The sequence below is a fragment of the Stegodyphus dumicola genome, chromosome 5 (genome assembly GCF_044657685.1).
Source record: "Stegodyphus dumicola isolate Sdum_Otavi_A_Nest chromosome 5, ASM4465768v1".
In the NCBI taxonomy this organism is placed as follows: domain Eukaryota; kingdom Metazoa; phylum Arthropoda; class Arachnida; order Araneae; family Eresidae; genus Stegodyphus; species Stegodyphus dumicola.
In genome coordinates, this window is record NC_140772.1 from 219,845,513 (window position 1) to 219,863,763 (window position 18,251).

Sequence of the window (18,251 nt, forward strand, 5' to 3'; positions counted from 1 at the left end):
CATGCTTTCCTTTAGGCAGATAACCCTCGTGAGCTTTGCCGTAATTAAATAAATCGATAAACATGTTCATATTTATGTATACATGAAAGCATATGTACAGTTACCTATATGGAGCGTAAACAGAGACAGTTTCCCTTAGAAAGTTCTTACGCAGTCAAATCTTTCTTCCTAGAAAGGTGGACCTTTTGTTCTTTATCGTAATCAATTAAGTTTTAAAGAGAAAGAATCCACAGCTTTTTAACACTTTAACCCACGTTTTTATTGCAATTACAGCAGGAAAAAATATGTTATTAACAAAATTTAAATCTATTAATTTCAGAAATAGCTAAGTACAGGTTAACATATGGAGGTACCGTGCGTCAACTTGTAATGTCTTCCCTTACTAACTATTAAAAAAAATTCAAATGTTTATAAGAATTTAGAAAACAAGGTTAAAGAAATGAGCAACTGAAGCTTTCCAAAGGATCTACAGTTTACCTATTATGGTACGTCAATCCCATCGTACGCCTCGTATCCGGTATTTATTAAAAATAAATGATTTCAGACATAAAGATATTACAACACAGTTTCAATACAATTTAAATTCACACATTAAATGGAACAAAAGCTTGGATGTAACAGAAATAATAGATTAAAGTAATAAGTATACAGATAAACATAATGAGATAAACTTAATAAGTACTGGAAACACCATGCTATCATGCTAATTTCAATCCATCTTTACCCTCAGCCTTTAAAGAAATTACGTTTTAGTTTTCTTGTTTTTTCAACAGATGGCGCCAGTACCTTGACTTCTGTTCTGACACTCATATCGTATCTTATCACCATACCTCATCTCGTTCATTTGCTCCTTAGCAGCTGAGGAACGTTGTTTTGTTGTTAAACCATTGAAAGAAGTCTCGCAAAATTTACAAATTTAACGCTGAAGCTTGTTGCTTGACTTCTGCAATAGTAAGAATACCTACGTTATCCAAAAATGTTAAAGATATTCTTTCAAAGTTTGAAATACAGCACGGTACCAGATATCGTTCTTTTATAAGTAGCATATTTCATCCAAAAACTGAACGAAAGAAATGCTGCATCATTAAAATTGTCCTCTACTTTTAATATTTTAATTATAGATTCATAGTGTAGCTGTAGACGAAAAGTAACTTTCCGCGTTAGATTTCAGTTTAAAGTTGGAAATTCGAAATGTATAAATTCTTAATTACATATATTTATAAAATTACTCACACTTTTATCCTGTTATATGAATAAATTGCTCACATGTGTGCGGTATTCACTATAAAATTTTATGTTTTGTTTAGGAAAAGGGAGCACATCCGAAAGCGATAATCTGTCGGCTGCTTTGGTGGAGCAAATAGAAGCAGGAGCTATTGGGTAAAATCCGTTATGAAGGTATCTTTTTAAGTTCTCAGAGGTATAAATTTTATGCAAAATAAAGTAATTAAATAAATGGAGAGGAAAAAGAATTTAAAGATGCTTAGTAAGCTTTCCTTTTATTTATGCTTATACATCCTCATCCAACTCCCTTTTAGTTCGGGCGCCACTCTAGAGACATTAGGATATTTTTTGGAAGCAGGGAAGATGAAAAATTAGCAATTGCCTTCACCGGCACGGACCTCTGGAATTACGGACCAGTGTGCAAACCATTACACCACGAAGGCACGCTAGGAAGGTAGGAGAAATACCTTATAAGTTGCTTAGGTTTCCTATGTGCTTTCAAAATATTTTAAAGCCCCAAGTGAAAGGTTAGTAACAATGATTTAACATTTAAGGAAACCATAAGTGAATGCTAGAGAGTCCTTCAAGTTCATCGATACATTTTTACACAATAAACGTTGTTTGAAAGGAACGGAGAAAATATAGAAAGTAAATATTTGGCTAAAAGATATGATTTTTAACTTAGAAACTATAGGGCTAAATGGAAATCTGAACTTTGAGAAAAGTATAAAATATGTAATGGGGAAAATACAGAAACCAACTATTTGGCTGAGAGAGTATGATGACAGAAATTTATAGTGGCAACAGGAATTCCAATTTTGTTATCTTTTAGAAGAATATAAAAATTAGAACTGTTAGGAATGGCTGGAATGAGCGATTTTTTCAAGCTTAATTCAGTGTACGTGAAATGGCTTAATAGTTGTTTCAACTGTAAGAAAGGTCAAAGCTAAAGCATTTTCAGAGATCAAGCTGTACTGGCCTTCGCTTGCAGTTATTTGTAGCTTTTGCAAAAAATTATCTGGCTAATCTTTAGAATATGGTAACAGGTAGTTTGGCGACATTTTGGTAAGGCGATAAAGTTTACTAGGTAGAACTTTAGCAATAATCTGAGAAGTTCGAATCACAGATTATTTTGTCTCAGAGAAATGAGAGATCATGAGACATGTCATGTGACATTTTACGGAAAATTCCCATCGTGATTTTAGCTAATAAGCACTTAGAAACAATTTCGCTGCAAATTGCAGAATCGTCCACTTATTTGTTTGGCGCTTTTTACAAGAGTAAGAAGAATTGGATTTTTGCCAATTTTCTTTGACTTTTTAAGTGAAAATAGGTCGATGTGTGCATGGATAAAGTCAAGAGTGTGCGCCATGCCAGTTTTGTGCAATTCTGGGATGTTTTTTGAAGTGAAAATAGGTCGACGTGTACATGGATACCGCGTATGTGCAATTCTTAAAAACGCGCGAAGCAGTGGGCGATTCTGCATTTTCTCCCAATTTCGCACCTAATCTTCGTCATGATTAAGCACTTTTGTTCCATAAAAGTTCTAGCATAAGCGTAATTCGGCTAGCAGATTGTTAAAAAAAATGTTGAGGAAAAAAAAAAAAAAAAAAAAAATACTAGCAGGTTGCTGTAGCAGGGCTGGTCGCCAAATCTTCGCCAAGTTACCATAATTCGAAGATTCACCATTTATGTTTATTAGTTGATGACGTTAATTCCAATCCATATTCTCCTAGCACTTTCAGAATTCTAAAATATTGCTTTCTCATGTTTTCGTGCTATTCACTTCGACAGATGGCGCTAGGTTTGTTTTTGACGTTACTACGCTCATTGCTTTTGATATAAAATGGTTGCGCTGCTAGCATCTTTTTGTAAAATTTTGTTGAGAAACCTCCATGTATCTGATAACCTTGAAACCAATACTTAAAAAAAAAAAAAAAAAAAAAAAAAAAACGTGTTGCTGTTCTTGTCTAATTTATTTTTTTTAGTCTGTTTCTCTTTGTCGTTCGCTCTGGTCTTTAAAGAAAGTGGCCGAGTATTCTTTTTCAGGATAGATTTCTTTAATCTTCTTCACGATTAATTTACAAAGAAAAACTATCCAGAAACAAATGAACGATCTAGTACATATTAAAAAGAAAGGAACGAAGTTTACTAAGAAAAATAATAATGATTTGGACAGTATTTTTTAGCGATATATTATGATGCTTCAGTTTATTGATTGGGGATATATTATCTTCTTTTAATGTTTGAAATAAGCATGCACTTATCTCTTGCAAATTTTCATGAGCGCCATAAAGCTTGTACGGAAGAGACATACGTTAGCGCGAAAGTTAAAAGAAAGTATAATACGTTCTGTAATTTGGCACTGATTTTAAATAAAAGTATAATGTTCTTAGAGCTATTGGCATAATTCCTTGTGTTCGTAAAATAAAAACATTCTGCTTAGAACTGTGAGTGACATAAATAAAAACTATAATGATTCTAGAAGCCAATGGGATTATCCCTTATCTTCAAGAAATAAAAACATTCCGCTTAGAATTGTGACTAATCTTTTCTGGCATAAGATTACTGTAAAATAACATGACATGTGAAATTAGAGGATTATAAATTTAAGTTATGCTTTGTTTTGAATAGACAGTAACATATCTGGCTCGATATGTCCCGGAAAAGACACCTGGTAGACTAGATTGCATCTACAGAAGTTGCAGATTCACTAGAGCTTACTGAATAATCATTACTAGATATGTCTTATTTTGCCGTTTTTGCCATAATTATCCTATGGTTGATCCTACCCTACGGTTTATGCCCTAATTATCCTATTATTGATTGTATCCTATGCTTTATGCCATAATTGTTCTATGGTGTATGCCATAATTATCTTATTATTGATCCTATCCTATGCCATAATTATCCTAATATATTGCACTGAGAAGCAACACTTTAAAATCTACATATTTATGATACGCAAACCGATAGAAATGGTAGCATAGGTAATATGAAATATTAAATATGATTAAAAATATTATTACTATATAATTATTAGTTATCAACTGATTGAAATTACAAAAAGTAGCATTGAATAAATAACCGCAACAGAGTTTACTTGTTTCCATGTGACGGGAAGAACCGTCTGAATGTAATTTAATTAGTATTGTTATAGTGGTTTGTGTTAATTTTGAATACCAGCCCCAAAATTTAATTTATCCAGTTAATTAATTTTAAGAAATCAGAAACTGATGACGTAATTATTTTCAATCCTTACTTTGTTACTAAGAGACGATTAAGACATTTTAGCTCGCCATTAGGCAGTTTTGTAGTAACTATGTAATTACACAGAAATTAAGTATTTTTTTTCAGATAATGGTGTTTAGTATTTCGAATTCTGGACATGTGAAAAATATATTTCATTCATTTTCTGAGTAATATATCTAGTCATTCTTATTTTATGGTTTTAGTGAACTAAAACCTATCATTGTTTTTAACAAAGGCTAAAGATTCATGAAGACTGGGGAGCTACTCCTGCAGTTATTGACACCGCTCTTAGAGTTGCAGAAGAGTATGACATTCAAGTAAAGTATATTCTTGCACTGACTATGCTTTAAACGAAATAGCTCAAGAGGTTGTTATTTTGAATTTTTCACTTAAATCTTATTAAAGTGGGTTTAGGTCTTAAAAATAATGCTTTATACAATCTATGCAGGAAATGTTTTAAAATACTCAGAAAAAATATACAATTCCATTATAAAATAAATAACTTGAAAGTCAAGAGCTTGAAAAATTTAACCATTATAATGTTTTATGAAAAGAAGTTACGTCTAAATTCGTAAAACCGTTCTTGATCCACAAAATACATACAGAGAAGTATCTTATCATGGGAAATCATATTCTAAAGCAACAATGTAATTTAAAGGGAATTTATTTTGGCTTTTAATGCGGAGGTAAAGAATCATTATATTAATATTTAAGTTTGCCATTAACGGCAGGACTGTATTTACTATAGACAAAATTACACCATAGACAAGAGCTTCATCGTAACTGACAAAACGCATAAACAGTATTGAATTCAGATCATTTGAACGTTATACACTCACGTTTGTGAAAATTGCAACACCAAGAAGGAATCGTCATAATTGAATGCAATTTAATACACAGTTGAGTGGTAGTGGTACAAATAAATGATTAAATGTTCAAAGCAAACAAACAAGAACAAGAGATCAGAATCAGTATTTTGTGTGGCCACCACGCGCCGCAATAAGTGCTGCTACACGACGTGGCATGGAGTCAAACAAAGTTTGAATGTCTGACTGAGGAAGAGCATTCCATATCGTTTGTACGCGTACCCAAAGTTCGTCTGCAGACGCAACAGGACGAGGATCACGAGCAAGACGCCGACCAATGACATCCCACACATGTTCAATTGGCGACATATCCGGGGAACACGCAGGCCAAGGAAGAAGCTGTACCTGCTGCGCTGCAAAGAAGGATTTAACAATCCGAGCAGTATGAGTGTTGTGAAAATTATTATTAGTATATGTATGCAGTAAAAATATTCTGGCACCATATGAGGTGAAAATATTAATTGAGAAGAACTATAAGTAGTGAAAATATTTGTAGCAGTAAAAATATTTATATATTTTAATTTCTTATGTAATTATCAGCGATGAAATTACAACAATGATTAAGAGTACATCACGTTGTTTCCGCAATAACCCGAATGACAGGGATAAAATATGTGACCCACAGAGGATAGCAAAATAAAGTACTTACCCCAAAGTATGACAACTGTATGTTACCAAATCAATTATATTTTATTCTTCATCTTTGATATTGAATTAAGTATTAATATAAATAAAGACGAATAAATTTGAACATCAAGCACGAGTGATGCGCATCACTAGAGTTAACACTGCACGGAGAATAAAGTCAATCTATCTGGATCCGCTCGAAACAAAGTCTTGGTGTAAAAGGAACAATCAAAATTTGATGGCAGTCATTAAGCATACTTGATCAATCCTGGTATTTCTGCATTTTCTTCTTTAAATCAGGAAGTTTGAAATCTCACAAACACGTGCGCGCGAAGAGTTCTGGAAAGGAGGAAGAAGCTCAAAAAAATTATTTTCTGCAATGATGTACAGGAAACAGGAGTAATTATTTTCTTGAATCTTCATGTAAAAATCTCACTAAAAGGATTTTCATCTATGGCAGACAGCATTGAAGGAGCAGCAAAAAGCAGCAGGAAAAAAATGGCACATCATATTTCGGCCAGGGAGAGGACAGACCGAAGCCCGTCCTACACCCTCGAACGCCAGCAGCAGAAGAAGAAAAAACCGGTCCAACAACTGCCACCAAAGGCTTGGACGATACGATGACAATTCTTGAAGCGATATCGTCTGATGGTAGATGCCGGCTTGCTAGCACATTCCCTCCGGCCAAAGAAAAAGCACAGATCACCGCATGAACACTGCACTTCACTGACGCTGAGCACTGTATGATAAATTTCACCGAAACACAGTTCATTGCACGATAAATTTACTGACGCACAACACTCATTACAAGTATGATCTGGTATAATAGTTAAATCAAATGAAAAATAGTCAAAAATTATTTTATCATAATTTCACTGTCTGGGATAAGTGCTACACATATGAAGTACAATCAAAAATTAATAACTAATACATATCATACAAGTTACTCATATAATTACAGCATACACTTTCATTACAATCTGTAGTCAAGTTACAATTTTCTCTTTGTAAATGGAAATTGTAAGCTAATACCTATTTTTACATTCATACATTTTCACTGTTAAACACAACTCTGCATTAATGATCATTGTTTTTGACAAGTTTCTAATTATACAGATTCTATAAATTCTTCTGGATGACATCAATTTGCCCTTGAAATTACTAAATTCATCTAGACCAATTGCTCTACAATTTCATTTTTTTTGAACACATTAATTTTCTTCTTCCTCTTTTTATTATTGTTATATATGTATATATATTTTACTACTCAAGCTTGTTTTAATAGCACAATTTTCATGTCTAGCTCGTTACTTGTAATGCTCACTAAGTGTACTGCACACTTTTTTTTTTTTTTGTAAATTCCATGACATTAGTCAACCCGGACCAGCCTGCAGCCAACCAAACGTGTGAGTGAAGGTGGCCAGCCGACACCCACACTGATCAAGAAATCTCAAAAAAAAAATTCTTTTGTTGGAAATAAATCCACTAATTTCCTAACACTTACAAATGTGTGTATGTTTTTTATTTATTTATTTTTTCTAACTTAGTGAACAAGAAAAACAAGCTCGATGAAATAAATGTTCTTAATTAATCAAATTGAACCTTGGATCAACTCTTTTAAATAATTTGCTACAATGAATTTTTGTAGTTTTGTTGTCTTCGATGTTTTGAATTAAGTAGTTTTTATTTCGAAAAATTTTTATTATTTTAAAAGGTCCATTGAATTTTGGCTGAAAAGCATGAGGTGGTTGTAAAGCCTTTAAAAATACTTCATCTCCAATATTAAATTTTGGTGGTTCTCTGCCTTTAATGACTTTATTTTGAGACTGAAAATATTTTTCTTCGTTTTGTTTCACTAATTCTCTAGTTGCTTTAATGTGTTCTCTCTGACGTAACAAGTATTGTGAAGGATTATTTACCGTTGCCGGTTCATTATTTGTATCTAGAGGTGTATTGAGTTCTCGCCCAAAAAATAACTGTGCGGGAGTAAAACCTGTCACTATGTGTTTAGAATTGTTGTAATATAGTTTGAAAAAAGCTAGTCTATCTGACCATTCGATTACCTTATTGGATAAAGAAGCTATGCTTTCTTTCATAGTTCGATGAACTCTTTCTATGATTCCATTAGACTGTGGATAATAAATGAGCTTTTTCGGTGTTCAATATTGAGATCTTTTAGAAATTTTTCAAATTCAGCTGAACAAAAATTTGAAGCATTATCAGATAAAATTACTTTTGGAATACCAAATTTTGAAAAATAAAGATTCATACACCTTATTATTGTAGCAGATGTAATATTTGACAGAGGAATAGCTTCTAAATATCTCGAATAATGATCAATAATAGTTAGAATGAAAAATTTCCCATCATGTGATCTGGGCAATTTACCCACAATGTCAATTGCTAACATTTCTCCAGGTGCTAAATCAGATTTTTTTATATTGCTTGTAATTGTTTTACATGACTTTGGTTTATTCTCCAAACACTGTTGACATTTTTCACAAAAGTGTTTTGTATCTAAAAACATGCCCTTCCAGAAATACTTTTTCTTAATGAATTCATAAGTTTTACTAGTACCAAAATGCGGAGCATGAGCAATCTCTAAACAAGGTTTTACTAAAGAATTTGGAAGTAGAATTTTATTTTCTAAATGCCTTGTCTTTAAATGATGCGCTCTAGGTCTTAATTTTATCATTACTACACCATTTTTTTTGTCAATAAAATATTTTCCACAAATATCAGCTTTATTATTGTTAATTTGGCTTAAGATATCCTTAATGTTTTTGTCATTTCTTTGGTGATTAACTATATTTTGGATGCTTAACTGAGTATTATCTGAATGAAATAAGTTAATATTGTTTACACTATGAGATGCTTCAGGAACTCTAGAAAGAAAATCTGCAGGATTGGAAAAACCAGGTATATGTTTTAGAGAGTAATCAAAATCTTGTAAATACAACAACCATCTGGCAAAAATGTCAGGCTGCTTATCCAGCTGCATATGAAAAGTGAGTGGTCTAGCATCAGTTAAAATAGTGAATTTTTTGCCATATAAATGTTCATAAAAATGCTTGACAGAAGAAAAAATAGCATAAAGCTCACGCCTGATCGATGGGTATCTAGACTCAGCAGGAGTGAGAAGTTTCGAATAAAATTCTACAGGAAAGAATTTATCATCAATCTTTTGTAACAGAATACCACACATAGCTACTTCAGATGCATCAGTGATCAAAAATATCTCATGATTATCATCAATGTTCCTTATAGTTGGTTTGTCCAACATTATTGATTGTAATTTATCAAAAGCATCTTGGCAATCTTGATTCCAAACAAAGGGAACATGTCTTTTAGTTAAGTGTACTATTGGCTGAGTGATCTCAGCAAAATTATGGATTAAATGTCTAAAATAGTTCATCATGCCAAGAAAAGCCTGAACTTGTTTTACATCCTTTGGAATAGGAAATCTTGTAACCTTTGAAATGTTTTCTTCAGAAGGAGAAAAACCTGCTTGTGAAATATTGAAACCCAAATAAGTTATTTCAGATTTACAGAGCTGCACTTTAGCTGGATCTAGAGTTAAATTAAATGATTTTAATCTGTCAAACACTTTTTGAAGAATTACTTTTAACTCACTCATACTATCAGCTGCAATAATAATGTCGTCCAGAAAAAATTGAACATTACTACCTTTAATGTCATTTAAACATTTTGAAATTAATGTATGGAAATAAGAAGTGCTATTGCGAGCTCCAAAGGGAAGTCTACAAGGATGAAAATTGCCCAGTTCGGTGCAAAATGCCAACTTTTCTTTATCAGAGTCCTGCAAATTGATCTGGAAAAAGGCTGACTTCAAATCCAGTACACAATACAATTTCCTACCAGCAATGTTATGCAAAATCTCAGAAATATTTGGTAAACAAATTTTGTATGATTCTGTGATACAGTTTAATAGACGATAATCTACAACCATACGAAATTTTGGTGCATTTTTATCTTCACCAGGTAAATTCTTTTTCCTAACAAATATTACAGGAAAACTATAACTTGAAGAAGAGGGTTCTATTATGCCTGCTTCTAATAATTTTGCAATTTCTTGTTGAGCATACTGTTTTGCAATTTTAGGAATAGGGTAAGGTCTAGTTTGAATTGGGAAATTGTGAAGAAGTTTAAATTCTGGTACAACTTTATCAGTAGATCCTAAAGTATTATATGATTTTGAAAACACAGCATAGTTATTCATTAGCAATTCTATCATTTCATTTTTTTCTTGTTCATTTAAATGATCTAGTTTAAAGTCTGATACATTTAATTCCTCTTTTCTAAGTTTAATTACTTCTTGCAGATTTAGTGTGTTGATTTGTAAAGTCTCATGATTTTTGGGACTAACAATATCCTCAAAGTGAAATGGCACAGCAGTTCCAATAACAGAATTCTTCCTAAGAATTAATTTCTCATTGGTGTTGTTTTCAACAATAGTTTGAATGTGGTTGTGACAATCAACTATATGTAAAGATTCATTGATATGGAACTTATTTTTTGATGGCTTTGGAGAAAGCAAAATTTCTTTAAATTGTTTTAAAGCTTCAGGAACAGCTAAAGAAATGATTTGAGATTGACCTGGCTGGACAGTTATATTAGAAACCATTCTTAATGAGTTTAAATTACAATTTTTTCTTCTTGCATTAACTGAGTTGCTTAATTTTTTATTGGGATAATTTTCTTCAAAGTCCAAATGAGTATTATCTACTATGAGTTTCTTATTTATGGAATCTAACAAAATTTTGTTACTTTGAATGAAGTCATAACCTAGGATTATCTGATAAGTAGAATTCCAATTGTTTTGGGTGACATAAAATAAATTAGTGAACCATTTACTTTGAATTTTGAATTTTAAATTAACTGCAGACATGTAAGGGATGCATGAATCTTCAATAGTTTTTATTCTTACCATCCGAGAAACAAATTCAACTTTAGTGAATTGTTTAATTTCCTCAATAACATCTGGTTGGACTAAAGATAAATTTGCACCAGTATCAAGAAGAGCTTCATAAGTCTGAGAACCAATTTTAAGTTTGATTATTGGCAGATAATCAGAATTTTCTGAGTTACAAGACATCAACAATTTGATTGAGTTTCTATTATTACATCTTTTATTTTTTGCAAACTTGTGTTGGACATTATTGCTGTTACTTTGGATCTTTCTTGGATTATGATGTCTATACAGGTGTTCTTTATAACCCCAGTCTCTGCGGATTCTTGCAAGGGGTCTAAAATTTTTGTTGTAATATATCTGGCAAGAATCCTTAGCTAGTTTAAATGCTTATTCTGACCTTTTTTGTATTGACTATTATTTCTGTAAGGATGATAGTTCCTCCGCCAAGTGTTTCGAAATTGTCTGTGTCCCCTGAATGTGTTGTTTCTAAAATTATGCTGTTTTTGCCTAGGAAAATACCAACAATCTGTTGTTAAGTGTCTTTTGCTACATATATGACAAGATACACTATTAAAGTTGCTAGAATTTTGAGATGTAGAAGCATTGTGATTTATTCTTGTATAAGATGTGTTTATAGGCTTATTTTGAGAAAGTTGATTTACTTTATCTGTTAGCTCCTGAATAATCTTATTCTGTTCAAGTCTTTCTTTGAGAAGATTATTAATCTCTAAATTTTGCTCAACATTCATACTGTTCAAATATGTTTTCTCATCATTCAATGCATTTTCTATATTACTTGCCAATTCTACAGCCTTATCAAAGGAAGATGGACCCAATTTTTTAACTTCAATCCTAATGTCTGTTCTGAGGGCCTCAAGAAATTTAGTGAGCTTCATTTTCTCTTTTAATTTATGTAAACTAGAATCCTCAACCGAATCTTCATTTATGTATTTTGTCGCTATTGTAGTAATCTCGTCAGCTAATTCCCTAACAGATTGGTTACACTTTTGAGAAATGTTTGAGAATTGCTGTAGAATGTCCTGAAAGGATTCAACTCGTGCAAATTTATTCTTTAATAATTTTTCTAAATTTTCAAATTTATTTTCCTTAACCACTCTTGGATCATTAATTAGGAAATCTAGAGCTTTATCCCTACAGTTTATTTTCAGAATGATTATTTTCTTTTCATCTGATCATTTTTCTAATTTAGCAACACTATTTATTTGATCAAGAAAGAAATTTACATTTTCAGATAAGTTGCCACTAAATGTGGGCAGAGAAGAAGCTAGAGAAGTTGCCATACCAATGTTAGATCTACCTTTAAGTTTTGACATGGATGAAGAAATATAGTTACTTATGTTGCATTACCTTACAATCTGCTATTTCTATTTTAATGTTATTGAGATCTACATTATTTTACACAAACACTTAGCACTCTCTTTGATAATTTACATATACATTTACCAAACATGCATATAAGAGTAGATAGCAAAGTTAAGGTAATTTTTTTTTTTTTAGTAATTAATTAGGATCTCCTGTAACTTTAATCAGGCATATATCAAATTAGTGATGCAATATAAGTACATTGATCATTAACACTTCTGGATTCTAATACTGCTGAACATTATTTTATCATTACATACCACAATCCAATGAAATTACTGAAATCAGCTTTTGATTCAAATATCTTAAAACTTTCTTTAAATATGCACACACATATAACAATACATATGAAATTGAATTTTTTGAATTATCCAAAATAGAATTACTCTTTCATGGCATATTACCCATCATTTATCATAAATTTTCAACAATATAAATCATATGTGTAGCAAATATACTATAGGTCACACATTTTATTTGAATTCTCAACCTGAACTAAATGATTTTAAGTTATTTCTTTTGTCACGGCACCATATGTTGTGAAAAATTATTAATATATGTAGTAAATATAATTTTGGCACCTTATGAAGTGAAAAATTTAATTGAGAAGAACAATAAGTAGTGAAAATATTTGTAGCAGTAAAAATATTTATATATTTTAATTTCTTAGGTAATTATCAGCGATGAAATTACAACAATGATTAAGAGTACATCACGTTGTTTCCGCAATAACCCGAATGACAGGGATAAAATATGTGACCCACAGAGGATAGCAAAATAAAGTACTTACCCCAAAGTATAACAACTGTATGTTACCAAATCAATTATATTTTATTCTTCATCTTTGATATTGAATTAAGTATTAATATAAATAAAGACGAATAAATTTGAACATCAAGCACGAGTGATGCGCATCACTAGAGTTAACACTGCACGGAGAATAAAGTCAATCTATCTGGATCCGCTCGAAACAAAGTCTTGGTGTAAAAGGAACAATCAAAATTTGATGGCAGTCATTAAGCATACTTTATCAATCCTGGTATTTCTGCATTTTCTTCTTTAAATCAGGAAGTTTGAAATCTCACAAACACGTGCGCGCGAAGAGTTCTGGAAAGGAGGAAGAAGCTCAAAAAAATTATTTTCTGCAATGATGTACAGGAAACAGGAGTAATTATTTTCTTGAATCTTCATGTAAAAATCTCACTAAAAGGATTTTCATCTATGGCAGACAGCATTGAAGGAGCAGCAAAAAGCAGCAGGAAAAAAATGGCACATCATATTTCGGCCAGGGAGAGGACAGACCGAAGCCCGTCCTACACCCTCGAACGCCAGCAGCAGAAGAAGAAAAAAACCGGTCCAACAACTGCCACCAAAGGCTTGGACGATACGATGACAATTCTTGAAGCGATATCGTCTGATGGTAGATGCCGGCTTGCTAGCACAATGAGGGCGGGCATTGTCCTGTTGAAATACAGCGCCTGGCAAGCTTTGAAGGAAGGGAACAGCTTCGGGCTGTAGAACTTCACGGATATACCGGTTGCTGTTCAGATTGCCCACAATTCGTAGCAATTGAGATCGTCTATGATATGCTATGGCGCCCCAGACCATAACTCCGGGTGTTCGTCCACTGTGGCGTTCGATAATGCACTCCGGAAGGTGGCGTTCACCGGCATAGCGTCTGACACAAATGCGGCCATCATGGTACCACAAATTAAAGCGGGATTCGTCAGAAAACACGACATGCTGCCAATCAGCACGCCAGTCTCTATGCTGATTGGCCCATTGTAGCCGCAGGCGGCGATGGTCGTGCGTTAGGGGGATCCTGTATAAAGGAGTCCGTGCGCGCAGTCCACACTGCAGCAGACGTCTACGAATTGATGAAGCACACAATGAAACACCTGTAGCTATTGACCACAGTGCTGCCAATTGTCTAGAGGAAGCTGTACGGTCCGTCCGCGCCATGCGGACCAGGTGTCTATCATCGCGAGCTGACGTCACATTTCGGGGTCCACTCCCGGATTTCCGAGTTGTCCGACACTCGTCCGTCCACTGCTTCCAAACGCGCATCACTGTGCTGCTGTTACGCTGCACACGAGAGGCTACTGCACGATACGACAATCCAGCTTCACGAAGGTCGATGATTCTCCCTCGTTCAAACTCTGTAAGTTGTTCAAATCTCGCTCTCTTTCGTCGAGGAGGCATAAGTACAGATTGAGTTAACGTTTACCACTAGCAGATAACCACCGATAACCATACACGCCTCGCTACAGCCGTCTATTTATTCGGATCCATCAGCCGTTCAGAGGGCGCTGCTCAGCATACGCATGCGCTACGGATTTGCAATTCTAATCATTTGCATATCATGCGCTACTGTGCATTTCCTGAAAATTTCAGCTCACTCGCGTAAGTCCTTCATGGTGTTGCAATTTTCACAAACGTGAGTGTATTTGGTGAGGTTATTTGAATGTAGTAAAGCACGCTACGGCTATATGCTTAAGGATAAGGATTCTTTCGTGGAGAAGTAATCTTTCGAGGCGGGGACGTTTGAGCGAAATTGCTCGTTTACACTTTATAAAAGGGTGAATAAAAAAAAAAGATTGCAAGGGTAGTAGGATATTATTTATTAACAATCACCAGAAAATACAAAAGAGAATTAAGAGGCATACTTGCCTATAATTTTACCACATAATCAACAAATCTATTTAGGTATTTATCTGAACGCAGTACTCAACATATTTAACCCGGTTTGGGAGAAATCACATTCCTGCCCATTGAACGTGTTCTCAGTAGCTGTTTTCACATCGCTGTCTGATAAGGACTTCATTCCAGATAAATGTTCCTTCAGTTTCGGAAAAAGGAAATAGTCACTGGGAGCTAAATCTTGGCTGTATACCTTCTCATTTAAAATTCTGCAGCAATTCTTGAGTTTGGCAAGCAGTACAGGCCGAGCATTGCCCTGCAGGAGCATGACACCATCACCCAACATGTCTTGTGCCGGATGGCTTCACGCAACCTTGCCTAAATGGCACAATAACGATTGGCAGCAACTGTATGGTCACGCTCCAGACACTCGACCAGAAGAATGAATCACGTCTCGCACCTCCAAGCGCACCACTTTGCTAAACGTCTCGCCATTTCAATCCCTCTGATGCCGTCTGCGACTTTACTGCTAGAAAAGCGGTACCATTTGCTACATTCTGAGGATAAAACATTCTCTCCACAATAATTACTTTGCAAGTGCTTATGCTTCTAACATTTTTTTTGTATCCACTTATGTACGTGAGCAAACCACAATAAACAATCATGAAGCCAGTCCGTTTGCCTAGATTCAAATCTGAAGCAAACTACCAGTATTCCGAGGTCTTTAAACTCTCGGCCATTGGCGGGGCTTGATAAAAAGCTAAACAATGAGTGTTTGAACTTTCTGTGCGTTTGCTTTAAATAAATTAGTTTATTGGCATTTTTTGATATAAGTATTGATATTAGATATTATTGGTAAGTTTTCAATAGTGTTACTACTACGTTATCAAAACATAAACACTTTGCACTACAAAGAATCAAAGCAGTTCGTCTAAAAGTGCTTTCTACAATTTTCGTCAAAACTATTGCAAAGTATATGAATATTTCTATTCTAAAGATATGCTCATTTAAAAATTATTTTGCGGTATTGCTGTTGAACTGAATTTTATGGCTTAAGTGCGAAGAACATGATATTTAATAAATAAAGGTAACACACAAAATGTTAAAAAAACGACCCTTTGGACGTAATCTAAAATCTGAAACCTTTCAGAATTTATTATTTTATTATTATTATTATATAGTTCATATCTTTACTCAGATAACTGTTTCAGATTTTGTTTGTTTTGTTCAGATTGTGTTGTGTTTCAGATTCTGATACATACTGACACTTTGAACGAATCTTCTTGCCTTGAAGAGATAGTCGAAGCATTCAAAGGAAGAACAATACATACGTATCACACGGAGGGTGCTGGAGGGGGTCACGCACCTGATATAATTAAAGTATGTGGTGTGCCAAACTGCATTCCATCCTCAACTAGTCCTACCAGACCCTTCTCAAGAAACACAATAGATGAACATATTGATATGCTTCTAATATGTCATCATTTAGACAAGTAAGTGTCAAGACATTTTTCATAGATTGAGATTTTCATTTAGTAGCTCAGTAGATCCCACAAATTAATGCTTACAGTAGCATGGTCGAAAGTTTTACTTCTGCCTCATCATTTCTTTTTTTTATTTGAAAATGTGCGCATGCTTTAAATTTAGTTATATTGGAAAATATAAGGGCTGAGGAACAGTACATATAAGTAATATCCAAAATACATATATATTGCTAAAAAAATGATAGCTTGTAAATTTTTGAGTTCAATCCTGAAGCTGTTCCATTGCATACTAAAAAATAAACAAAATAGATTCATTATTCGAATATTTACTTCCGAGTATGACTTTTAATTCCCAAACAATAGAATTGCTATTTAACTCACTGTATTGGGTCTTGAACAGTTCTTTCATCTTGTCAATCCTTTGCAACCTACAGGATTTTATTCGTATGGACTCCCAATATTTTAGTTTCAAAATATCTGTATCTCGTATTACTCTTCCTAGGTCATTTTGTTTCATTTTAACTTCAGTGCGCAAAGTTAAGGAAGTGCAGCACTCGAGAGAATTTTCGGGTGTCATATTTCAAAGGAAATATCCATTTTGACCATTTCCGAATCCATTTTAACAATTTGTTTGCTTGACATCTGTCCGTAAGGACAGACTAAAGAACTCTTTTACTCAAAATGGACTACAAAATGGATTCAAGATGGATGTTTTCTTGACGTGTGTGGGTATGTATGTCATTATCGCGTTGCTAAAAGATGATTAGTTGTGGAACGTTCACAGTTTGTATGTGAGACTGCTATGACATCTAGTAATCTAGTAGTGTAGATGTCCTTTTTACTACATCCAACATAGATATTGTTGCATGCGTACGGGTTTGTTTGAAATGAATGCACAAGTCCGATGAAAAATGAACAAAAAAATTTATTATTATCACAAAATGCTTAAATTCCCTCAGATATTCTTTCAGTTTTACAATATCTCATAGTAGTTATCTTCTAACTACTCAAACGTTCAAAAGAACTTAATTCAAAACTGCTAGAGAAAGCTAATCCGCGAATTCGCTACAGTCAGCAAGATCAGTTTTCTAAACAACAACAAACTATGTAACTACTACAACGAACTGAGAGGTTTTCTTCTTTATATAAGATATTAAAATCGCGCACGAGAATTTTCTAGTACTTTCTCGAAATCAAAAAAAGATATTTATTAAATGTTACATGCACGCGCTCTTGTATTTTCAATTTTCCGGGTTCGCTTTCTTTTAATATTCGTCACGCGCTGCACTGCGCGGGAAATAAAACCATTTACTTTACAATTCAACTAACATAAGCTATTTAAATACCAAATCCGTAAGAATATATATAATACAATATGATGACTATGCATCCAAATGATTTGCTATCTCAAAATTGACTGTTCTAAATTTGGTGTTCTCTCCCCTAAGTTCATCTGTTCTCCCAAATTCGAGATCTTTCCACATTACATAACAACCTAAAATTAGCCAATCACAGCTCAACTATACTTATGCACCTACTTAGTATAAATACTCTTCACAACCAATTACATCATTCCATTTCCTAAATTCTGCCATGCACACATCTCCGCGCTGCTAAGCTTTCCTGTCTAAGATACTTACGTCTTACTTTTAAAACCCGTGGACATAAAAATTACTGTATTTAAATAAGATTGGATAAATACCTTGAGACTTGCCGAAGGAGCTTGCTCTAACTTGGTCGTATCGGACGTAAAACTCCGTCGACCTAAGGTCTCGTATCCCTTTGGCCGAGAAGCTCACCACTTAAGAGGTCACTCGAGGGCGGGAGAAACGATGTTAAAAC

At 33.8% G+C, this 18,251-nt stretch overlaps 1 protein-coding gene across 3 annotated transcripts in view; it reads left to right on the top strand.

The window, feature by feature from the left end:
• The window catches only part of LOC118184970 (uncharacterized), a 120,706-nt gene that overhangs the window by 67,965 nt on the left and 34,490 nt on the right, over window positions 1-18,251 (top strand). For all 3 annotated transcript variants that reach the window (XM_085817675.1, XM_085817676.1, XM_085817678.1), the window contains 3 exons: window positions 1,308-1,380; window positions 4,712-4,793; window positions 16,174-16,418. In XM_085817675.1, coding sequence (XP_085673801.1) covers window positions 1,308-1,380; window positions 4,712-4,793; window positions 16,174-16,418 — 400 coding nt within the window. The remainder of the gene's footprint in view (window positions 1-1,307; window positions 1,381-4,711; window positions 4,794-16,173; window positions 16,419-18,251) is intronic.